The following is a 26,979-nucleotide window of genomic DNA, read 5'->3' as shown; positions in this document are numbered from 1 at the left end:
AACTTTATTATAGTAGTGGCGACGTTGGGGGCAGGAGATTAGGGGTTAATAATTGTAGATAGGTGGCGGCGATGTTATGGAGGGCAGATTAGGGGTTAATAAAAATTATAGTGTTTGCGTTGCGGGAGTTCGGCGGTTTAGGGGTTAATACATTATAGTGGCGGCACGGTCCGGTCGGCAGATTAGGGGTTAATAAGTGTAGGTAGGTGGCGGCGACCTTGGGGGGGCAGATTAGGGGGTAATAAATATAATATAGGTGTCGGCGATGTTAGGGGCAGTAGATTAGGGGTTCATAGCTATAATGTAGGTGGCGGCAGTGTCCAGAGATTAGGGGTTAATAGTATAATGCAGGTGTCAGAGATAGCGGGGGCGGCAGATTAGGGGTTAATAAGTGTAAGGTTAGGGGTGTTTAGACTCCGGCTTCATGTTAGGTGTAGACTTAGAGAGTGTTTCCCCATAGGAAACAATGGGGCTGCGCTAGGAGCTGAACGCTGCTTTTTTGCAGGGTTTTTTTTTCAGCCAGCTCAGCCCCATTGTATCTTATGGGGATATCGTGCGCGAGCATGTTTTTCCAGCTTACCGCTACCGTAGGCGACGCTGGTATTGAGAGTTGAAGGGAAGGTAAATTATGCTCAACGCTCCCTTTTCTGAGCCTAACGCAGCCACTCAGACAACTCTAAATACCAGCATTGTCTTAAGGGTGCGCTGGGAAAAAAAAGCAGCGTTAGCACCGCGGGTCTTTACCGACAAAACTCTAAATCTAGGCGTTTGTTTTTTATGTAAAGTTTGATATAAATACCTCTTTAAATGTTTGGTATAAATCTTCAGTTTTCCTATTTATTACACTGACTGATACACTTTTTATTTTCATTCTTTTTTCTATTACAAGTTTTATTTATTTTTACATTTTTTAGATTTTTTTTTTTTTTAATCTAGGTTAAATGGTATTTGTACTAATTTTTTTTTTAACATATACTATACAGATTTACATTTAGAAGTTGGAACCATGATGGACATTTATTTTCAGAATGGTTTGATAATGAATATTGTTATAGCTAATTGTGGCGGATTGGTTCTAATTTGCTGTGTATATACTAAAACCAGGGTGGCTAAAAAGAAAAAAGAAAAAACAATTTTTATCTGATTTTTTAAAATTTAAAATCAGGTTGTTTTTATTATGATTATCATTATGATTATTATTATTATTTAAATAGGGTTTGTTTATTTTTTTTGGGGGGGGGGTTAAATGCTTTCTGCTTTTTGAGAGAAAAAAAATCTATCTAAAGATAGATTCTATTTACGATACATTGCAATCTTAAAGGTTACTGATCCTGAAATAAGGATTTGCTTTTTTATTATGTAGATATTCGTGGCTGCAAAATCTTTTTTTTTTGGTAAATTAATTCCATTAAAGGGACATAAAACACAAAATTATTCTTTCATGATTCAGATAGAATATGTGTTTTTAAACAACTCTCCAATTTAGTTCTGTTGCCCAATTTATTTTTGTTCACCGTTTATTTAATTAAAAGGATACCTAGGTAGACTAAGGAGCAGCTGATTGGTGGCTGCACATATGTCTCATGTTATTGGCTCTCCCAGTGCTCCCAATAATGCATTGATGTTTCTCCAACAAAGGATAACAAGATAATTAAGCAAATTAAATATTAGAAGTAAACTTGACAGAAACTTTTTGGGTTTCCTGTTCCTTTAATCTACAGTTGCAAGAAAAAGTATGTGAACCCTTTGGAATGATATGGATTTCTGCACAAATTGGTCATAAAATGTGATCTGATCATCATCTAAGTCACAACAATAGACAATCACAGTCTGCTTAAACTAATAACACACAAAGAATGAAATGTTGCCATGTTTTTATTGAACACACCATGTAAACATTCACAGTGCAGGTGGAAAAAGTATGTGAACTCCTAGACTAATGACATCTCCAAGAGCTAATTGGAGTGAGATGTCAGCCAACTGGAGTCCAATCAATGAGATGAGATTGGAGGTGTTGGTTACAGATGCCCTGCCCTATAAAAAACACACACCAGTTCTGGGTTTGCTTTTCACAAGAAGCATTGCCTGATGTGAATGATGCCTCGCACAAAATAGCTCTCAGAAGACCTACGATTAAGAATTGTTGACTTGAATAAAGCTGGAAAGGGTTATAAAAGTATCTCCAAAAGCCTTGCTGTTCATCAGTCCACAGTAAGACAAATTGTCTATAAATGGAGAAAGTTCAGCACTGCTACTCTCCCTAGAAGTGGCCGTCCTGTAAAGATGACTGCAAGAGCACAGTGCAGACTGCTCAATGAGGTGAAGAAGAATCCTAGAGTGTCAGCTAAAGACTTACAAAAGTCACTGGCAAATGCTAACATCCCTGTTAGCGAATCTACAATACATAAAACACTAAACAAGAATGGATTTCATGGGAGGATACCACAGAGGAAGCCACTGCTGTCCAAACAAAACATTGCTGCACGTTTACAGTTTGCACAAGAGCACATGGATGTTCCACAGCAGTACTGGCAAAATATTCTGTGGACAGATGAAACAAAAGTTGAGTTGTTTGGAAGAAACACACAACACTATGTGTGGTGAAAAAGAGGCACAGCACCACAACATCAAAACCTCATCCCAACTGTGAAGTATGGTGGTGGGGGCATCATGGTTTGGGGCTGCTTTGCTGCATCAGGGCCTGGACGGATTGCTATCATCAAAGGAAAAATGAATTCCCAAGTTTATCAAGACATTTTGCAGGAGAACTTAAGGCCATCTGTCTACCAGCTGAAGCTCAACAGAAGATGGGTGTTGCAACAGGACAATGACCCAAAGCATAGAAGTAAATAAACAACAGAATGGCTTAAACAGAAGAAAATACGCCTTCTGAAGTGGCCCAGTCAGAGTCCTGACCTCAACCCGATTGAGATGCTGTGGCATGACCTCAAGAAAGCGATTCACACCAGACATCCCAAGAATATTGCTGAACTGAAACAGTTCTGTAAAGAGGAATGGTCAAAAATTACTCCTGACCGTTGTGCACGTCTTATCTGCAACTACAGGAAACGCTTGGTTGAAGTTATTGCTGCCAAAGGAGGTTCAACCAGTTATTAAATCCAAGGGTTCACATACTTTTTCCACCTGCACTGTGAATGTTTACATGGTGTGTTCAATAAAAACATGGCAACATTTCATTCTGTGTGTGTTATTAGTTTAAGCAGACTGTGATTGTCTATTGTTGTGACTTAGATGATGATCAGATCACATTTTATGACCAATTTGTGCAGAAATCCATATCACTCCAAAGGGTTCACATACTTTTTCTTGCAACTGTATTCACAATGACATGCTCTCCCAGAGATTTCTGTAAGATTATATTGGGAATCTCTCTCCTATATTCTTGGTTTTGTACTTCTGAAATCTGTAAATTTGGTCTGCAGAAATAGCATGCCTCTTCTTCACAGCATACAGAGTTGAGAAATAGACCTTAGAGAGACATAAACCAGCTAGTATAGCTGAGAAACGCATTGCAATCTGTGTTTTATATTCATTTTCATACACTTTGGATGAGTGTCTTGCACCCTTAGTTTTTTTTTATTGAGTTTTTAATAAATGTATCTGAATTCTCTGGAAGCCTGTGCTAGTTTTCTGTCCTGGAGCTGATACTGGGAGTCTGTGCCTATTTTTCCCTGGCCTGGGAACAGTGAGCTGGGACACTGTAAGATCTCAGAAGGCTCAACTCAGCACAAGTGGTTGCTGCCCATTTTGTGAGTATAATACTTATTCAAGACATCTGTATTTCTGTTTACAATCATAGTATCACACAAGGAGGCTATTTGTCTTGCAATTTCATTTCACAGATTCCTTGTCCTTGATCTGGTTTTGGGCCTGGGAGCAGTGAGCTGGAACACTGAAATTTTCCAGTAGGCTTGACTCAGCACAAGTGGGTGCTGCCACTCTTGTGAGTATAATACCTACTCAAGACACCTTTACATATACCTATTTTTTACCACAGTATTATACTAGGAGGCGCCCTCTGCAAACTGCCCCCTTATTTAAGTTCTTTTGACAGACTTGCATTTTAGCCAATCAGGGCTCACTCCTAGGTAACTTCATGTGCATGAGCTTAATGTTATCTATATGACACACATAAACTAATGCCCTCTAGTGGTGAAAAACTATCAAAATGTATTCAGATCAGAGGTAGCCTTCTAGGTCTAAGAAATTAGCATATGAACCTCCTATGTTTAGCTTTCAACTAAGAATACAAAGAGAACAAAGCAACATTGGTGATAAAAGTAAATTGGAAAGATGCTTCAAATTACATGCCCTATTTGAATCATGAAAGTTGTTTTGGACTTGACTGTCCCTTTAAGTAGATGTACAAACATAACTGCAAAACAATAAGCAAAACTGAAGGTAATTGGAAATAAAGATATATTCCAAAACTTTAAAATTAGTTTATTTGCACAAAATACAACAAAAAGCTTATAATGCCCAATGTATTGATCTAAGCACATTCTCATGTGACCAGTTTGCAGTCAGATTTGTACCAAATGTAATCATATAGAAAAAAATATCATTAAAGGGACAGTCTAGTCAAAATTTAAAATTGCATACCCTATCTGAATCATGACAACAACTTTCCAATTTACTTTTAGCATCAAGTTTGCTTTGCTCTATTGGTATTCTTTGTTGAAAGCTAAACCTATGTAGACTCATATGCTAATTTCTAAGCCCTTAAATGCCACCTCTTATCTCAGTGTATTTTAAAAGGGTTTTTTTTACAGCTAGACAGTGCTAGTTCATATTTGCCATATAGATGCAATTGTGCTCACTCCCGTGGAGTTACCTAGGAATCAGCCATACCTTTAATTGTTTGGAAGATAAAAATAATAGCCAAAAAGGCTGCTGGTGAGGTTCTGAGGGTAAGAGAACTCCCAAAGAAACGTATTCAAGAAATTTAACCCCCAGCTATTCTATATTTAAATAAGTACCTATGTCTAGCTTGTGGGCTATATAAGTTCTGAAATGACTTACCAGACTGAAGCACCCCTCCTAACTGAACTTACCAGCAAGATGTCTGTAGCTGTATCCAGTAGAGAGCCCATCCAGTGCTGTACAGGTACAGCAGAGGATATAAGAGGAAATACCTTTAATTCCACAGGAGGAGGCTAAAAGGACAAGTCCCACGCCACCTGAGGGTATATATACGGCTGAAATCCAATAGGGAGATACCGTGCACATAACATGGTATTCCTGTGCCCCTGCATTATTCAGAGTGCTTGAAGTCCATTGCTTGATTCTTTCTGAATATGTCACAGGATAATGTGTTTCACATTGGTCTGAACTCCCATAAAATAATCCTTAAGCAAGTAGCTGGAACACCTCTATAGTCAACCTTACTCCTGGGAGGCCAAGACCAAACTGAGTAGGGTTGGGAGGTGGGAGGGATTAAAAGCTCTTGCCCTTCTCCCAATGGGGAGAAATATATCCCACATGTCAAGGCTACCCTTTGAACTTATCATACAAAATAAATTGGGATATTTTTTGTATTTGCCATACACCTGTCTTTGTGCTACCTTTATTTCTCTCTTACCTGTGGTTTTTCACTTGTTTGGAAGGTGCATGTTTTTAGGTTAACTGGGGTATATAATGAATTATAGAGGTGAGGAATATTTAAAATATTTAATAACACAAGGCTTACTAAAAGTGTTGATAGAGGAGAGAGACAAAAAAAGAGGAGACTCCCACACTGCCAACTGTTAGACTAGTTATTAATACCCTGGGCTGCCAAAAACCTTTTCAACCACACTCCAATTTCATAACAACCTGTGTGTATTATTACCCACCACCATGGCTCCTGTATTTGTCCTGCGCAACCATTGATTATGTCAGTGACAGGGGTGAACGAACAAGTCAGGTCACAAGTGTTTAAGCCACACAGAGTTGCACACAAGCACTTAAAATTATCTAAATGTCTTTGAGCATTTTATATTGCTTATTATTGCACTATTGTATCCCTTTAATTAAAGCAGCACAAGAAATGTTGAGCTCAAGTGGCATCCAGTAGCAGGACTAATGCATGTTCTCAGTCATAGAATGCAATGTCTTTTCTGGAACACTGCCAAGTGAATCATTTGATTTAACAGTTACTAATTACCAAACTAAGGCTGTTAATTGTTGATTATTAGAATTATCTTTTAAGATGGTGTTTAGAGAGAGAAAAGAAAGCTTCTAGCAAAGAGAGGAAAAAAGTATTGGACTAAACAGAAAAAGAAACAATTTATTCTCGCCTATTAAATTCCTTTCTTTCTTGTTGGTGAGAGTCCACGATTCCTCACTGTTGGAAAATAATCATTGAGCCATCAGGAGAAGGCAAAGACACCCCAAAGCAAAGTTTTAACTATCCCTCCTACTTCCCATACCCTCCCAGTATTATGTATAGCTAAGAATAGGACGAAGTAGTAAGAGAGACAGTAGGGTAAAGAGGTGCAAATTAAAACTGTCACCACAAAGTAAAATGGGTGGGTTCGTGGACTCTCACCAACAAGAAAGAAAGGAATTTTCAGGTCAGTATAAATTATATTTTCTTTCTAAGTTGGTGATATTACACAATTTCTTACTGTTGGGAACAAATACCCAAGCTGTGTAGTCCACAAAGGAAATGGGTTGGAAAAAGAAAGGCATGTACCCATTTACCAGGAACCACAACCCGAAGACCTTTCCTTCCAAGAGCAGTTGTATGTATGAAAGTAGGGTAAGCGCTCAAGAGATAGATATAGATATATATATATATATATATATATATATATATATATATATATATATATATAGATATATATATATATATATATATATATATATACACACACACACACACACATATATATATCAATTTATTAGGCTCTAAGAGTTAAAAACCTATATAGAGGCTATGTTGTACATACAATTCATATATACAAAAAAATGAATACACGCTAAAAATCATTATAAAAAAACAATGTTAAAAGATGCCGGCATCAAATTAAGTAGTCTCGATTCACATAAACAAATAGCAAGATACTTATTAAGATAAAAGGTAGTGTAAAAACACATGGAAAGTTCAGATCCAAACACAGTATCTGTGTTTCATATTCGTGTAGCTCAGAGGCTGGTCGATTAGCGTCTTTCCTAATTATTTGTACTGAGTCATTATGGTAGTAAAGGTGAGAAAAGACAGGATACGTTTTCGCTGTGCACAGCTGCAAAGTACCTTATTATCCTTGATCGGTTATTTGCGGCTTGTCTGTCCGTGATCAGAGATTTCTGGTCATGTGACCCTCAATCATCACATCGCATAGGATTATTCACGGGCGGCTGTTGCTTGCCAAATATCCTTTGATACAGTGTTGCTATTGATGTTACAAACGTCAATCCTTAAAGGGACAGTCTACACCTTATTCATCTAAAATTCTTACCTTAGAATAGATTAAGCTGCAAACAGCCTCTTGCACCCTTTCTATATAATGCTGCAGGAACAGTAAAACAGTTATTTTGAAGTTAATATTGTTTCTGGCCAGTTTGGCTGCCAAGCTCCACCCACTAATGACATCACAATCTGGGCTGCATATTGCTTCCAATCACAAAAGGCTCACTAGTTGGATTCAACAGACTGTCAATGCTATTCAGCAGAGTGCTTAGATTCAGCCCAGATAGTTATGTCATCGGTGGGTGGAGCTTGGCAGCAACAATATTCCTTTCAAAATAACTGTTTTACTGTTCCTGCTTTATAATATAGAAAGGGATGCAGGAGACTATTTGCAGATTGATCTAAGGTAAGACTTTAAGATGAGGTGTAGACTGTCCCGTTAAAGGTTCTGTAGATAAACTGCTCCTGGTTTCCAAGGAGGTTTGTGGGTAGTAACTTTGTAATTCCATCTGTATATTTCCACAATCATGGGCAATGAATTAGCACTACTCAGCACCTATAACCCGTGAGCGTCATCTGACACTGCTCTTTAATCGAAGCTGCAGATTTAAATCCAATGCTTTCGTTTTCTCTGATGATCAGAACACTGCATCTGTAATTTTAAAGTTCCCGGACGCCTGTGAGATCACTAATTGGTACTTTGCAGCTATGCACAGCAAAGACACATGCTCTGAGTACTCACCTTTATTACCATAAAGACTCAGTACAAATAATTAAGAAAGACGCTAAACGACCGTCCTCTGAGCTACACTAATACGAAACACAGATACTGTGCTTGGATCTGAACTTTCCATGTGTTTTTACACTACATTTATCTTTAATAAGTATCTTGCTATTTTGCTATTTGTTTATGTGAATTGAGAATTAATTTGATGCCGGCATCTTTTAACATTGTTTTTTAATAACGATTTTTAGCATGCATTCATTTTTTGTATATATGAATTGTATGTACAACATAGCCTGAAGACCACACCGAAGACCACACCGGGTGCCACTCTTGTCAGCTAAGAACAGGAAACGAAGGCTACAACTCACACAGGCTCACCAAACTTGGGTAATAGAAGATTAGAAAAACATTCGGCTAGATTACGAGTTTTGTCTGTAATGGTGTGCGGTGCTAACGAGCAGTTTATGCTCACAGCTCACCTACAGACAGCGCTGGTATAACAGGTTTTTACAAACCCGGCGTTAGCCGCAGAAAAGTGAGCAGAGAGCAAAATTTAGCTCCACATCTCACCTCAATACCAGCGCTGCTTACGTTAGCGGTGAGCTGGCTAAACTTGCTCGTGCATAGGAATCAATGGGGCAGAGCCGGCTGAAAAAAAACCTAACACCTGCAAAAAAGCAGCGTTCAGCTCCTAACGCAGTCCCATTGATTCCTATGGGGAAGAAAAATTTACATTTACACCTAACACCCTAACATGAACCCTGAGTCTAAACACCCCTAATATTACACTTATTAACCCCTAATCTGCCGCCCCCAACAGCTACATTATATTATTAACCCTTAATCTGCCGCCCCCAATGTCGCCGCCACTATATTAAAGTTATTAACCCCTAAAACTAAGTCTAACCCTAACCCCCCCTAACAAATATAATTTAAATACATCTAAATAAAATTACTACAATTAACTACATTATTCCTATTAGAAACTAAATAGTTACCTATAAAATAAACCCTAAGCTAGCTACAATATAACTAATAGTTACATTGTAGCTAGCTTAGGATTTATTTTTATTTTACAGGCAACTTTGTATGCATTTTAACTAGCTACAACAGTTATTAAATAGTTAACTATTTAATAGCTACCTAGTTAAAATAAAGACAAATTTACCTGTAAAATAAAACCTAACCTAAGTTACAATTACACCTAACACTACACTATAATTAAATTAATTCCCTAAATTAACTACAATTCAATACAATTAAATACAATTATCTAAAGTACGGGGGGAAAAACACTAAATTACAGAAAATAATAAAATAATTACAAGGTTTTTAAACTAATTACACCTAATCTAATCCCCCTAATAAAATAAAAAAGCCACCCAAAATAATAAAAAGCCCTACCCGATACTAAATTACAAATAGCTCTTAAAAGGGCCTTTTGCGTGGCATTGCCCCAAAGTAATCAGCGCTTTTACCTGTAAAAAAAAAAGTACAATACCACCCCCCCAATATTAAAACCCACCACCCACACAACCAACCCTACTCTAAAACCCACCCAATCCCCCCTTAATAAAACCTAACACTAACCCCTTGAAGATCACCCTACCTTGAGAAGTCTTCACCCAACCGGGCTGAAGTCCTCAACGAAGCTGGGAAGAATTGGTCCTCCAGACGGGCAGAAGTCTTCATCCAAGCCGGGAAGAATTGGTCCTCCAGACGGGCAGAAGTCTTCATCCAAGCCGGGAAGAATTGGTCCTCCAGACGGGCAGAAGTCTTCATCCAGACGGCATCTTCTATCTTCATCCATCCGGCACGGAGCGGGTCCATCTTCAAGACATCCGACGCGAAGCATCCTCTTCAAGGTTCCTTTAAATGACGTCATCCAAGATGGCGTCCCTTCAATTCCGATTGGCTGATAGAATTCTATCAACCAATCGGAATTAAGGTAGAAAAAATCCTATTGGCTGATACAATCAGCCAATAGGATTGAACTTCAAACCTATTGGCTGATTGGAACAGCCAATAGGATTGAGCTCGCATTCTATTGGCTGAACGGAACAGCCAATAGAATGCAAGCTCAATCCTATTGGCTGATGCATGATAGGATTTTTTTCTACCTTAATTCCAATTGGCTGATAGAATTCTATCAGCCAATCGGAATTGAAGGGACGCCATCTTGGATGACGTCATTTAAAGGAACCTTCATTCAGTCGTCGGATGAAGAAACAAGAGGATGCTCCGCGTCGGATGCCTTGAAGATGGACCCGTTCCGCGACGGATGGATGAAGACTTCTGCCTGTCTGGAGGACCTCTTCTTCCCGGCTTGGATGAAGACTTCTGCCCGTCTGGAGGACCACTTCGCCCGGCTTCGTTGAGGACTTCGGCCCGGTTGGGTGAAGATTTCTCAAGGTAGGGTGATCTTCAAGGGGTTAGTGTTAGGTTTTATTAAGGGGGGATTGGGTGGGTTTTAGAGTAGGGTTGGTTGTGTGGGTGGTGGGTTTTAATGTTGAGGGGGTAATGTACTTTTTTTTTTTTTTTTTACAGGTAAAAGAGCGGATTACTTTGGGGCAATGCCCCGCAAAAGGCCCTTTTAAGGGCTATTTGTAATTTAGTATAGGGTAGGGCTTTTTATTATTTTGGGGGGCTTTTTTATTTTATTAGGGGGGATCAGATTAGGTGTAATTAGTTTAAAAAAAAACTTGAAATTATTTTATTATTTTCTGTAATTTAGTGTTTGTTTTTTTCCTACTTTAGATAATTGTATTGAATTGTAGTTAATTTAGGGAATTAATTTAATTATAGTGTAGTGTTAGGTGTAATTGTAACTTAGGTTAGGTTTTATTTTACAGGTAAATTTGTCTTTATTTTAACTAGGTAGCTATTAAATAGTTAATAACTATTTAATAACTATTCTACCTAGTTAAAATAAATACAAAGTTGCCTGTAAAATAAAAATAAATCCTGAGATAGCTACAATGTAACTATTAGTTATATTGTAGCTAGCTTAGGGTTTATTTTACAGGTAAGTATTTAGTTTTAAATAGGAATAATTTATTTAATAATAGTAATTTTATTTAGATTTATTTAAAATTATATTTAAATTAGGGGGTGTTAGGGTTAGACTTAGATTTAGGGGTTAATACATTTAATATAGTGGCGGCGACATTGGGGCAGCAGATTAGGGGTTAATAAATGTAGGTCAGTGTCGGCGATGTTAGGGACGGCAGATTAGGAGTTAATAAAATTTAACTAGCGTTTGCGAGGCGGGAGTGCGGCGGTTTAGGGGTTAATATATTTATTATAGTGGCGGCGATGTCCGGTTCGGCAGATTAGGGGTTAAAAATTTTATTTTAGTGTTTGCGATGTGGGGAGGGCCTCAGTTTAGGGGTTAATAGGTAGTTTATGGGTGGTAGTGTACTTTTTAGCACTTTAGTTAAGAGTTTTATACTACGGCGTTAGCCCATAAAACTCTTAACTACTTACTTTAAAATGCGGTACGAGTCTTGACAGGAGAGGGTCTACCGTTCACTTTTTGGAAGACTTGTAATACCGGCGTTAGGCAAATCCCATTGAAAAAATAGGATACGCAATTGACGTAAGTAGATTTGCGGTATTTTCAAGTGTGGCCAAAAAGTGAGCGGTACACCTGTACCTGCAAGACTCGTAATACCAGCGGGCGTAGCGTTGGGACCTCTCAACGCTGCTTTTTAAGGCTAACGCAAGACTAGTAATCTAGCCGATTGCCTGGTCTGATGAGTCTCGATTTCAGCTGTGACATTCAGATGGTAGTGTCAGAATTTGGCGTAAACAACATAAAAGCATTGATCCATCCTGCCTTGTATTAACGGTTCAGGCTGGTGGTGGTGGTGTAATGGTGTGAGTGATATTTTCTTGTCACACTTTGGGCCCCTTAGTACCAATTGAGCATTGTTTAAATGCCGCGGACTACCAGAGTATTGCTACTGACCATGTCCATCATGGATGTGCAGCCAACAAATCTACAGCAACTGCGTAATGCTATCATCACAATATGGACCAAAAACCCTGAGGAATGTTTACAACACCTTGCTGAATCTATGCCACAAAGAAATAAGGCAAAGGGGGGTCCAACCCAGTACTAACAAGGTGTACCTAATAAAGTGGCCGGTGAGAGAGAGTGTGTGTGTATAATATATATATATATATATATATATATATATATATATATATATATATATATATATATATATATATATATATATATATATATATATACACACACACACACAGGCCTAGTATTATGTTGCACCTTAATACCATTTAATACTGTTACAGAGAAATACTATGAGGATTGTCTTTTTTATTATATTCTTTGAGGAAACTCCAGGAAGAACATTCCATCTCTATTGCAACTTTGCGATATACCAGACTATGTACAAATTTAAGAATCTATTCCATTTTTTCACTTAAAGGGATAGGAAAGTGAAAATTAACCTTGCAAGATTCAGATAGAGCATGTAATTTTAAGAAACTTTTAAATTCACTTCTATTTTCAAATGTGCTTCGTTCTCTTGGTATCCCTTGTTAAGAAATAATATGCATATATCCCACACTAGTGGGAGCTAGCTTCTGATTGGAGCCTGCACACATTTGTCTCTTGTGATTGATATGTTCATCTAGCTGCCAGTAGTGCAATGGTGTTCCTTCAGCAAAGGATAACAAGAGAATTAAGCAAATTAAATAATAGAAGTAAATTGGAAATATGTTTAAAATTGAATGTTCTATCCAAATCATGAAAGAACATTTTGGCGTTTCCTGTCCCTTTAAGTAAAATTATTTATACTCTGAAGAATATTTCCAGTAAAACAGTGGAAGATTTTTTTTAACATTGTGATGCTAGTTGGGACTTTACATTGCAAATCTTGCTCAATGCTTCTTGAAACTACAGTTTACTTTTTCTGATCTGGCTACTGTTTTTTTGTTCTTATTGGAATTCATTATAAAGAGAAAAGGATAACTACCAGAGGATATCTGGGCTAATTAGCCTAATAGGACAGATCATTAAAGTGATGGCAAACTTTAACTAATTAAATGTTATATATATATATATATATATATATATATATATATATATATATATATATATATATAATATCTTTGCCATTAAAAAAGGATACATGTACATTTTTTGTTTTTAATCCATCTGTGAAAGGGTTAAATTAGTTCATATAGTAATGCTTCTATTGCAATGTTATGCCGGCCCACTTGGATGAACACTTTTTTATGACAATTCCTTCAGTGAACATCCAATCAAGATGTGTGTCATTTGACAATCTTGGAGTCCAGCCCCTTTAAAGTCCTTAGAAAGCCTATGTAGAGAGTGAATTTGACTGCTCTATACATCACAGCCAAAAATAAAAAATGAAGGGGACAGAGAAACAGAATACCAATTAGGATTATAAACCTTTTAATATATATATATATATATATATATATATATATATATATATATATATATATATATATATATATACACACACACACACACACTTTAAAAAAAAATATGTTGTTTTACTTGCAAACTAATATATTGCAACATTCTTATAGTCTAAAATGTACCATCACTTTAAGTCTCCTACTGACTTGGATGCCTTGTTTTGAAGATTAATCAAAATTGGTGCTACAAAGAAAGTTGCTTGATAATATCAGGCTGTTTGGTTCTTGAAATAGTGAACTTAGTTCTCTTTTATATTTCCTGAGCAAGGAGAATATAGTAAACCTAGCAAGTCGTTTCTAAAATTGTGTCTGAAATACTTGATGTGTCATTATCTTTCTTAGGGGTTGTGCACTGGTGGTTTGCATATTATTTTTATGGGTTACATTAGGGGGGCACCGATAGTGAGTTTATAGAACCAAGGGGGCAGTGACTTTAAAAAGTTTGGGAACCACTGAGAGCATGCAATTTTAATTGACTTCCAATTTACTTCTGTTATCTAATTTGCTTTGTTATCTTGCTATTCTTTGTTGAAAAGAATACCTAGCTAGGCTGAGGGGCAAAAAAGCACTACTGGGAGCTGACTTGTGGCTGCATGTATATGGCCCTCGTCATTGGCTTACCTGATGTGTTCAGCTATCTCCAGTAGTGCACTGTTACTCCTTTAACAAAGGATACTACAAAAACAAAGCACATTTGATAATAGATGTAAATTGGAAAGTTGTTTAAAACTGTATGATTTATCTGAAACATTACAGAATTTTGTTGGGTCTAATGTCTCTTTAGCTAAGCTACAAAACAAAAGTTATATATGTTTATTAATGTAATGCTACCTAAATACATTGGGGGGGAAGCTTGTTTGGACATTTTGGTCGATTAGCTTGCTACCGTATTTGAAAGAACAAATTACAATACTGTATGGAGGAAATTTGGCTTGAAAAACATTCTGTATATTACTACTATAAACATCTATTTGTGAGGAGTAGGTTAAATAACATATCCACATACATCTCAAAATGTACGCAATAGCATTTTCTTTTAACACAAGTGTACTTTTCGGCATAAAATCTACTAGTGTTCCAAGATACTAAATGGAAAAAGGATGAACGAAAACATTTAACAAACAGGATCCTAGCAAATAGCACCATAAAGTGTCACATTGCTGATAGCATGTAGGTGATATACATCTTCACACTATCCAGTGTGAATGCACATCCCACACTTGTGCAGTGAATGTTAGTGGTAAAGAACACACTCACACTGTGTCAAGTGTATCACTGGTAAAGTTCATTCCCAGAGGTGTGCCTTTATCATTTCATGACACTGTCTAATCTAACATTGTGGTTTCATCCATTTGTGTCACTATCACCCTACACCCTTACATTGCATCAAAAAAAGTATAGCATTAATACAGGACATCCTCCCACTGTGCCTAAAATATATAACTGAATAAATATATTCAGACACATGCCTCAAAGTGTGTCACTAACAGGGAACTGTCTCATTTTGTGCTCATATGTAACTGGTTCCACAAATTCCGATCCTATACATATAGCATGAAAGCAGTACATGATATCCTCACTCTGACCATGCTGTGTGACTGTACCTATAGCATGTCACAGATGAAGGGAATTATGGCAATCTATCCACACCTTAATAAGTACACTACATCTTCAGAGTGAAGCCAGTGTGTATCACAGGTAATCACATGGCCATTACCATGATGGGCTGCAAATTTAGTATGGAGTATGACTGCATTGTATTGTTTTATATACAACAGAAAGGGTTCTACGTGAAATTGTTTACATATTATCAGACAGTATGATGATATTCTGTGCCAGTGGAATGCTGTGAGTTATGTGTGAAGATGACCTGCACAAGTGACACTTTAAGTATAGTAATACATGTTGTACCAATCATACAGCGCATCCTCATTATGCCAATAGTGTATCTGTGTTTTCAGTGACATGATGTGGATGGGAGGATGAGCTGCTTATTTGACAATATGGGAACTGTGTATGTACTTTACTAATTACACAATATAAACAGAGTATGATTGTGTTCCTTAGAGTGACACTGTGGACACAGAGACTGAGCGTGTCCTTTTCCACCGAACCATTGTATACACTGTAAAATATTTTTGTTTTGATTTCTCTTTTGGTTTTTACCAGTAACACACTATGCACACAGTTTTAGCGTGTACTGTACCATTTACCTTCTTGGAGTAGTACATTATGAGAACGTGATACGCACTGACACAGCAAATAAAGAGTGTCACGAAGTGTAGCAGCGTGGACGTTCTGTACACAACATGGACAGTTTCCTATTGGAACAAGGAGCAATGTGGTCGGTGGCTGGCATACATGCAAAGTATCCAAAATAGGTATCACCAGCTGTCAAGTGCTGCGGTTAGCATTACCTTCACCCTTTCCCAGTATCCGACAGCACAGGTTCTGCAGCAGGACGTTCGGAGACTTCTGATCAGGGTTCGCCATTCTGAATGGGACCAGTCACCACCGGGCCGCCCACCTGCTCCTCCCCTGTCAGAGCTCTCAACTACTAACTGTCACCGTTCCCGCTACCCTTAGCAACAGCGCCATTTTAACAAAACCCGCCGAAAACCTCTAATACTTCCCACAATCCCTTATCTGTATACAACTATTATTGTGCAGCGCCTGTGCACCCGTATTATCTCCCTCCCGAAGATATCATACGGACACAATGGTTCCGGGGCTAAATACGTCTTGGCTGAAATAATTTGTAATTCTTCGAAATACATATGTTCACTGTATTATTTTTAGGAATCCATTTTATATTGTAGCACTTTTGGAGGATGCTTTCACTTATTTTGTTTTATATTTGGTATTATGTACAGTATTTTAAGCAACTAAACTTTATACAATTTTTTCAGACTGGATAACTTTAAAGCATAAGACATTAATAATAATAATTTATTTGACTAGTGCTATTCTATTCACAGTCTTGCATACATTACAAATAATAATAATATGCACTTATTCTGTGCATTTTTTGAGGAAAAATAAGTGTGAACATAAAGCATGGTAAAATCATTTACATCAAATATTCATGTCATAGCTGAATAAAGTTATACAATGATGTTGATATTAAGGCATGTTGAGAACATTACATCTGAGACTGATATTCATATAATATCAAGGTTGAATTATACAGTAATGTTGATGTTCCTCTCTTTTGTTCCTCTAGTTTAGTCATGTAGGTCACTTTTGGACCTTTAAAGGGACAGTCTAGACAAAAATAAACTTTCATGATTTAGATAGGGCATTGAATTTTAACCCCTTAGTGACCAGAGCACTTTTCCATTTTCTGTCCGTTTGGGACCAAGGCTATTTTTACATTTTTGCAGTGTTTGTGTTTAGCTGAAATTTTCCTCTTACTCATTTACTGTACCCACACATATTATATACCGTTTTTCTCGCCATTAAATGGACTTTCTAAAAATACCATTATTTTCATCATATCTTATCATTTACTATAAAAAAATTATAAAATATGAGGAAAAATGGAAAAAAACACACTTTTTCTAACTTTGAACCCCAAAATCTGTTACATATCTACAACCACCAAAAAACACCCATGCTAAATTGTTTCTAAATTTTGTCCTGAGTTTAGAAATACCCAATGTTTACATCTTCTTTGCTTTTTTTGTAAGTTATAGGGCCATAAATACAAGTAGCACTTTGCTATTTTCAAACCATTTTTTTTTTTCAAAATTAACGCTAGTTACATTAGAACACTGATATCTTTCAGGAATCCCTGAATATCTATTGACATGTATATATTTTTTTTTAGTAGACATCCCAAAGTATTGATCTAGGTCAATTTTGGTATATTTCATACCACCATTTCACCGCCAAATGCGATCAAATACAAAAAATTGTTCACTTTTTCACAAATTTTTTCACAAACTTTCGGTTTCTCACTGAAATTATTTACAAACAACTTGTGCAATTATGGCATAAATGGTTGTAAATTCTTCTCTGGGATCCCCTTTGTTCAGAAATAGCAGACATATATGGCTTTGGCATTGCTTTTTGGTAATTAGAAGGCCGCTAAATGCCACTGCGCACCACACGTGTATTATGCCCAGCAGTGAAGGGGTTAATTAGGGAGCATGTAAGGAGCTTTTTGGGGTAATTTTAGCTTTAGTGTAGTGTAGTAGACAACCCCAAGTATTGATCTAGGCCCATTTTGGTATATTTCACCGCCAAATGCGATCAAATTAAAAAAAACGTAAAATTTTTCACAATTTTAGGTTTCTCACTGAAATAATTTACAAACAGCTTGTGCAATTATGGCACAAATGGTTGTAAATGCTTCTCTGGGATCCCCTTTGTTCAGAAATAGCAGACATATATGACTTTGGCGTTGCTTTTTGGTAATTAGAATGCTGCTAAATGGCGCTGCGCATCACACGTGTATTATGGCTAGCAGTGAAGGGGTTAATTAGGTAGCTTGTAGGGAGCTTGCAGGGTTAATTTTAGCTTTAGTGTAAAGATCAGCCTCCCACCTGAAACATCAGACCCCCTGATCCCTCCCAAACATCTATCTTCCCTCCCCTACCCCACAAATGTCCCCGCCATCTTAAGTACTGGCAGAAACTCTGCCAGTACTAAAATAAAAGGTATATTTGGGCATTTTTGTTAGCATATTTACATATGCTTCTGTGTAGGGATCCCCCTTAGCCCCCAACCTCACTGATCCCCCACCAAACAGCTCTCTAACCCTCCCCCTCTGACTTAATGTGCGCCATCTTGGGTACTGGCAGCTGTCTGCCAGTACCCAGTTTAGTGAAAAAAATGCTTTTTTTTTTAAAAAAAAATGTCCCTTTTCTGTAGTGTAGCTTTCCCCCCAAGACCAACCCCCCACCCCTTCCAGATCCCTTAGATGCTTAAAAAAAAAAAAGTTTATTTAATTTTTTTTTTACTTTTCTTGTAACTTTTTTTCTGTAGTGTAGCGGTTCCCACCCGCTCCCGCCCCGTGCACGTGCCCGCCCGCCACCCCCGTGCACGCGCGCGCCCGTGCGCGCCCCCGTCGGCTCCGCTTCCGATCCCGCCCCCCTCCACCTTACACATCTCACCGATGGCCGCCCACCCGCCCCCCAAGTCGGCTCCCACCCACCAACGATACCGGCCATCGATGTCCGGTGCAGAGAGGGCCGCAGAGTGGCTCTCTCTGCATCGGATGGCCAGACAGTGTTATTGCAGGATGCCTCGATATCGAGGCATCGCTGCAATAACCGGAAAGCAGCTGGAAGCGAGCAGGATCGCTTCCAGCTGCTTTCCACACCGAGGACGTGCAGGGTACGTCCTTGGTCGTTAACTGACATCCTTTAGAGGACGTACCCTGCACGTCCTCGGGCGTTAAGGGGTTAATCAACTTTCCAATGTACTTTTATCATAAAAATGTCTTTGTTCCCTTGGTGGTAGTTTTGAAAAGCTAAACCTAGCTAGGCTCAAACTGATTTCTAAAACCGTTGAAAACCGCCTCTTAGCTCAGAGCATTTTTTAAGTTTTTTACAGTTAGACAGTACTAGTTCATGTGTGTCATATAGATAACATTGTGCTCACTCCCGTTGAGTTATTTAGGAGTCTGCACTGATAGGCTAAACTGCATGCCTGTCAAAAGCACTGAGGTAAGGGGGCAGTCTGCAGAGGCTTAGATACAAGGTAATCACAGAGGTAATATGTGTATAAATAGAACAGTGTTGGTTATGCAGAACTGGGGAATGGGTGATAAAGGGATTATCTATCTTTTTAAAAATTAAAAATTCTGGAGTAGACTGTCCCTTTAAGTGGGTATGAATCTGGGGATTCATTTTGAACATAAAATAGTGAGTAAATACAGAAAAAATTGCATCCAGAAAATAGGTCCTTTTCTGTCTCATTTGCTGGTGACTCATCCTCTCCACTGCCTCTGTCTGTTGGAGTACCTCAAGGCTCTGTTCTAGGCCCTCTACTCTTCTCTATTTATACTTCCTCGCTGGGTCAACTTATTAGTAGCTATGGCTTCAACTATCACCTCTATGCTGATGATACTCAGATCTACCTATCCACCCCTGCACTCTCTCCATCTGTCCTTTCCCACATCAGCAGCTGCTTATATGGCATTTCTTCCTGGATGGCCTCTCACCACCTAAAAATTAACATGTCCAAGACTGAGCTTCTTCTAATCCCCCCAACTAATTCTACTCCAGTTTCTAACTTTACTATCACGGTCGGTGACACCACTATCTCCCCATCACCCCAAGTCCGCTGCCTTGGAGTTACACTCGTCTCCAATCTGTCCTTCATACCCCACATCCAATCGTTCTCTTCATCCTGTCGCAACCACCTACGCAATATCTCCAAAATTCGTCCTTTTCTGAGCGCTGAAACTACTAAACAGCTAATCCATTCCCTAGTAATTTCCCGGCTTGACTACTGTAACAACCTACTAACTGGCCTTCCTCTCTCCCGCCTCTCCCCCCTTCAATCCATCCTAAATGCCTCTGCTAGGCTAATCCACCTCTCCCGATGCTCTGTATCTGCCGCACCCCTCTGTGAGTCCCTTCACTGGCTCCCCATTCACAGCAGAATTAAATTCAAAATTCTCACTTTGACCTACAAAGCCCTTACCAATGCAGCCCCCCCATACCTGTCCTCACTCATCAACAAATATACTCCAGCCCGTCCCCTAAGATCCAACAACGATCTACTCCTTGCCTCTTCTACCATCACCTCCTCTCATGCTAGACTACAGGACTTCTCTCGTGCAGCACCAACCCTCTGGAACGCACTTCCTCGTGCTGTCAGACATTCCCCCAACCTCTCCTCCTTTAAACGCTCCCTAAAGACCTTCTTGTTCAGGGAAGCCTATAACCAAATCAGTAACTAATTAATTCCACTTGCCTAATAGTTGCCCTCATCTAACTTCACACTAACATCATTCCCACCTTTGCAGTTTCCACCTCCTGTTTCTCACCCTCCTACCCATTTAGATTGTAAGTTCCCACGGGAACAGGGCTCCCAATTCCTCCTGTATTTGTTTGTTAAATTTTGTCTGGTGTCTCATATTGTACTGTCCTTTTATCTTTGTTACCTATGAACAGCACTGCGGAATCTGTTGGCGCTTTATAAATAAATAATAATAATAATAATTTCGGACGGTTCGATTAACTGAACCGGTTCATGAACCGATTCACCAGTTCACCTACTGAACATGAGGTAGAGCCACAGATTTTCTGGCTTTACGGACGCTCCGATTGCAGATCTGTTTCCTGCAGTGCTGATTCATTCCTGAATCATGAGTCACTGACTGTGTGAGTTGTGTGAAAGTCCGACTCCTGAATCCTGTGTACTGGAACTACAAGCTCTATATCTAAGCTAACTTTTACTTAGCAACAGCTACAAATATATATATATATATATATATATAAAGTTAGCTTAGATATAGAGGAAGAATATATATATATATATATATATATATATATATATATATATACAGGGAGTGCAGAATTATTAGGCAAATGAGTATTTTGACCACATCATCCTCTTTATGCATGTTGTCTTACTCCAAGCTGTATAGGCTCGAAAGCCTACTACCAATTATGCATATTAGGTGATGTGCATCTCTGTAATGAGAAGGGGTGTGGTCTAATGACATCAACACCCTATATCAGGTGTGCATAATTATTAGGCAACTTCCTTTCCTTTGGCAAAATGTGTCAAAAGAAGGACTTGACAGGCTCAGAAAAGTCAAAAATAGTGAGATATCTTGCAGAGGGATGCAGCACTCTTAAAATTGCAAAGCTTCTGAAGCGTGATCATCGAACAATCAAGCGTTTCATTCAAAATAGTCAACAGGGTCGCAAGAAGCGTGTGGAAAAACCAAGGCGCAAAATAACTGCCCATGAACTGAGAAAAGTCAAGCGTGCAGCTGCCAAGATGCCACTTGCCACCAGTTTGGCCATATTTCAGAGCTGCAACATCACTGGAGTGCCCAAAAGCACAAGGTGTGCAATTACAATAAATATACCGAATATCACAAAGAAAAAAATGTGAAATAAATGTGATAACAAAAATCATAAAAGGAAAACCAAATAAAGTTCTGAATCAAGGATATGTCTGTGTCCTCTGGATGAGTTTTTCAGCTTGTTAGCATTCCTCAGTGAGATCCCATAAAAAAGGAAACAGAAAATTGCAACATAGTGTGAATCTGTAATGGCACTTTGAGGAAGTAGTTGTTTTGTAACAAATGACTACTCACATTTGTTGGAGCTTTCCACTAAGCTCAAGGATATGCGCACTCCCACTTTATACTGATGGGAAAACAGTACACTAGGCAAAACTTGGATACAAATTTATTTTAAAATATATAAAAGCGTCATATAAGCCTTGATAACACCACAATGTAAGGGTACAAAAGCAGATATGCTGTAACAAATGCTTCAAATCGCCAAACTTGCAAAGAGGTAAATGGATCAGCAGGAGTGTGACCGCTGAAACCAAAACCTTTTTAGTAGCAAGACAATAGCGCTAAGCCCCCAGGTGTCCTGGCTAGTGTAGAGACGCAATAAAACTCAATATAGAACAGTTCAGTTCCGACGTACGTTTCGCTGGTATGCTTTGTCAAGGAATGTCCTACAAATGTGAGTAGTCATTTGTTACAAAACAACTACTTCCTCAAAGTGCCATTACAGATTCACACTATGTTGCAATTTTCTGTTTCCTTTTTTATGGGATCTCACTGAGGAATGCTAACAAGCTGAAAAACTCATCCAGAGGACACAGACATATCCTTGAATTCAGAACTTTATTTGGTTTTCCTTTTATGATTTTTGTAATCACATTTATTTCACAAGGTGTGCAATACTCAGAGACATGGCCAAGGTAAGAAAGGCTGAAAGACGACCACCACTGAACAAGACACACAAGCTGAAACTTCAAGACTGGGCCAAGAAATATCTCAAGACTGATTTTTCTAAGGTTTTATGGACTGATGAAATGAGAGTGAGTCTTGATGGGCCAGATGGATGGGCCCGTGGCTGGATTGGTAAAGGGCAGAGAGCTCCAGTCCAACTCAGACGCCAGCAAGGTGGAGGTGGAGTACTGGTTTGGGCTGGTATCATCAAAGATGAGCTTGTGGGGCCTTTTCGGGTTGAGGATGGAGTCAAGCTCAACTCCCAGTCCTACTGCCAGTTTCTGGAAGACACCTTCTTCAAGCAGTGGTACAGGAAGAAGTCTGCATCCTTCAAGAAAAACATGATTTTCATGCAGGACAATGCTCCATCACACGCGTCCAAGTACTCCACAGCGTGGCTGGCAAGAAAGGGTATAAAAGAAGAAAAATCAAATGACATGGCCTCCTTGTTCACCTGATCTGAACCCCATTGAGAACCTGTGGTCCATCATCAAATGTGAGATTTACAAGGAGGGAAAACAGTACACCTCTCTGAACAGTGTCTGGGAGGCTGTGGTTGCTGCTGCACGCAATGTTGATGGTGAACAGATTAAAACACTGACAGAATCCATGGATGGCAGGCTTTTGAGTGTCCTTGCAAAGAAAGGTGGCTATATTGGTCACTGATTTGTTTTTGTTTTGTTTTTGAATGTCAGAAATTTATATTTGTGAATGTTGAGATGTTATATTGGTTTCACTGGTAAAAATAAATAATTGAAATGGGTATATATTTGTTTTTTGTTAAGTTGCCTAATAATTATGCACAGTAATAGTCACCTGCACACACAGATATCCCCCTAAAATAGCTATAACTAAAAACAAACTAAAAACTACTTCCAAAACTATTCAGCTTTGATATTAATGAGTTTTTTGGGTTCATTGAGAATATGGTTGTTGTTCAATAATAAAATTAATCCTCAAAAATACAACTTGCCTAATAATTCTGCACTCCCTGTATATATATATATATATATATGGGATGCTCAATCAGGTTTGGGGTGGGCATATAAATATTTATTCAGAAATAAAAATAATATTAATAAAGGGAAAATATATATGCTATAAACACATATATATTAAGAAAATAAAGAAAAAATAAAATAGTCACTGTCTGACAATACAAACAGCACAGTACATAAAATAGAGTATGCTGTGTATTGTGTGGGTCTTACACAACCTGCAGCATACTCTGTTCTATGTACTATGTTGTATTTGCCTATTGAGAACTGCTGTGAGTGTGACCTGATATTTGAATCAGTGTACTGTTATCTAAATGATTCATTGCAAAAGAGTTACCATAGTTAACAGTACATTGAGTCGTTTGCAAACAGTTCACTTATAGAGTCAGTAGCTGCACTGGTAATATGATCCTAGAGTGAGGCTGTCTGATTCATTGCAAAGGAGGAGTTAGCAGAAGCAGAACTCACTCTAGGGGGCCCATTTATCAAAGGGCTTGCGGACCTGATCCGACACTGCGGATCAGGTCCGCAAGACCTCGCTAAATGCGGAGAGCAATACGCTCTCCACATTTAACATTGCACCAGCAGCTCACAAGAGCTGCTGGTGCAACGCCGCCCCATGCTGACTCGCGGCCGCCAGCAGGGAGCTGTCAATCAACCCGATCGTATTCGATCGGGTTGATTTCCGGCGGTTCCTGTCCGCCTGCTCAGAGCAGGCGGACAGGGTTATGAAGCAGCGGTCTTTAGACCGCTGCTTCATAACTTGTGTTTCTGGCGAGTCTGAAGACTCGCCAGAAACACGGCCCTTCAAGCTCCATACGGAGCTTGATAAATGGGCCTGTAGGATCCTATTAACAGTGCTGCTGCAGACTCAGGAAGTGAACTGTTTGCAAACTAATCAGTTCAGCCTGGTGAACGGATTCACACAGTTCACTGAAAAGAACCAGTTCAAATGAACAATTCGTTCAGGAACTGGACATCACTACCAGGCATGTTTAGTTTCACTTTTATTTTATGTACTTCTGTTGCCTCACACAGCCAAGCTCTATGCTGATGTGTAGCAGACACTTTTTGTTGAGGAATGAAAGCTTCAAAACAACAGGTTAGGTCTGTACAAGGCTTCTAATGCTGCCTAGAATGACAACATAACAAGCAGAGCACTTTAACCCCTTGGCTACCAGAGAGGGTTGCAGTGTATTCACTTGTTATGTGCTGTAGGGCATTTTAATAGCCAGGGGGTTAAATTCTGTTTCAGGATGAATGTTTTTGTTCTATAAAGGCCTTGGAGGTGTGGAGGTTATGTGGGACTAGCTGCTCTGCTCTTTATTACAAGCTGCCAATTGTGATTTACAAATTTTACAGCCTTTAGGGCACTTCGACAACAAAGTTTGTAGACTGTAAGGCTGTAAAATGTGTATGTGTGTAAACCACTCACATGGCATATTTGTTTGTATGTATGTATATGAATGTATATGTATGTGTATATATATATATATATATGTATATATATATATATATACACACACACACATCACATACAAAATTGTTAATCTGTTCTTTTATCAAGTAAGTGTGGTGTGTTTGTGTTTTGTGGTAAATTTAATTTATAATTTATAATTTTAAACACATTTGTTGACCCCTGGATTACATATAATCTACAACATTCCATGTTTTCCTTTGAGAGCAACATCATATTATATTTATATTTCAGAACAAAATAAATGTAACATCTGTGTGTATTTGTACCAAAAATATCAGAGTTCACAAGATTTTTTTCATGTAGTGGAAAAAATACCTACATTTTATGTTTTCTTCCACTGGCTGCACAGGTTGTTGATGAACTTGCATGCTGCTAGTTTTAATATTGCTATTGTTTACACAAAACTGTGTTTAACTCCAACAAAATGTTAAGCACATAGTCAAAGTCATCTCCAGAAAAGCAATACACTAATGGCTTGTCAATAAACATGTCCTATGAGCCCATCTGGGTCTGCACAGATGTGTAAAGCTGTCTCAGAACTGACATTGACTATGTGTTTAATTCTTTTGCAAGAGGCTAACACACTTCTGTGCAAGCACTAGTGCAATATTAAAATGCTCTAGCAAACTGTCACATTTTATGTCCCTTTAAATAGGGTTTTCTTTAGAATATTTTGCATTAAAAGTTTAACATGATTTGTTTGTGTTATACATAATAGAAATTGTATGGCCATTTGAGTCAAGTGAATATTGATTTTTGGTGTAGCTTCCATTGCAACAAATATTGCAATTGGTGTGTGTATTTGTGTATCTCCATAAAAGGGAAAATGTAATTTTACATCTAATATTTATTTTTAGTTGTCCTAAATAATAACATAAAAAGTCCTCATTTTTTCCACTTTTTTTTTTTGGGTGGGGGGGGGTAGGGGGCGCTTCAGGTTTTTGTGCCTACAGGCACCTGAGATGTAAATCCGGCCCTGGACACCAGCAGGTATATATATTCTAAATTTAAACAGTCAGTTTATATGCCATTTTATCTAGGCTGAATTAAATTCTTAATTTTCTACAATTAAGACAAATTCTAAAATATATTTATGTGGCTGCAACTATAAATTATTTGGCAAACAAAAGACTAGTTTTAAACTACACAGGACTGTGAATATGAGTCTAAAATATAAAGTACCTTTTTAAAATTGCTGAACTGCAATTTGTTATGGTTACCAAATACTTTTGAATTAAATAAAAAAAAAATAGAACAATCATACATTACCAGTTTGAACCAATTTTTAGTTCAATCTTTTCCAAATATTTTCAGATCACCTCATATGAAGAAAAGAAGTTATTGCATAGATCCAGAAGCTAGTCTCAGCTTTTGATATGTGATTGTGTTCCCAAGTATCACAGCAAGTTCAATCACATGGTATCAGCAGACAACAGACTGTGTTATCTTTCCCTTGCATTCTGCCTTTCTTATATTTAATCATTGATGATCAGTTGTTTTTTTGTAACGCCCACGGTACTGTCTTGGATTGGCCCTTCAAATGCATATCATTGATTGGTTCATTTTGGGAGACGCCCCCTCACTGGCTCTGTATGTGTTCTAAGAGACAATTCATTTGACTGTCATACCATTCCAATCCCCTAGGGGGCAGCAGATAACCAGTAAATACAGTCTCACTATCAATTTTTGCTGCAATTTAATATATCCTTATAAAGTGATTATTTAAACTATTATAACTCTTTGTATTAATCACTTACACTTTTAATTATAGATAGGATAGTATCATGTCATTTTTCTGATCATTCCAATACCAAATGCAAGCCTGTTCTTAGTGATCATATTAATAAACAGTTACACTATTAAAATCATTTACTCTTCCTATAATCACAGCTTTCTGGCATTGTATTGCATCTCAATAGGAATGCAATGTATTTCATATTTCTA

At 38.1% G+C, this 26,979-nt stretch overlaps 1 protein-coding gene across 1 annotated transcript in view; it reads right to left on the bottom strand.

Moving 5' to 3' along the window:
* TUBGCP3 (tubulin gamma complex associated protein 3) overlaps positions 1–16,289 on the bottom strand; it is a 932,421-nt gene extending 916,132 nt beyond the window's left edge. The window contains exon 1 of the mRNA XM_053705469.1: positions 16,037–16,289. Within this exon, the coding sequence (XP_053561444.1) occupies positions 16,037–16,112 (76 nt within the window). The 5' untranslated portion in view covers positions 16,113–16,289. The remainder of the gene's footprint in view (positions 1–16,036) is intronic.
* Positions 16,290–26,979: the final 10,690 nt, after the last annotated feature.

Source organism: Bombina bombina, chromosome 3 (genome assembly GCF_027579735.1).
Source record: "Bombina bombina isolate aBomBom1 chromosome 3, aBomBom1.pri, whole genome shotgun sequence".
Taxonomy (NCBI): domain Eukaryota; kingdom Metazoa; phylum Chordata; class Amphibia; order Anura; family Bombinatoridae; genus Bombina; species Bombina bombina.
This window is presented reverse-complemented; position numbering and strand designations above follow the sequence as displayed.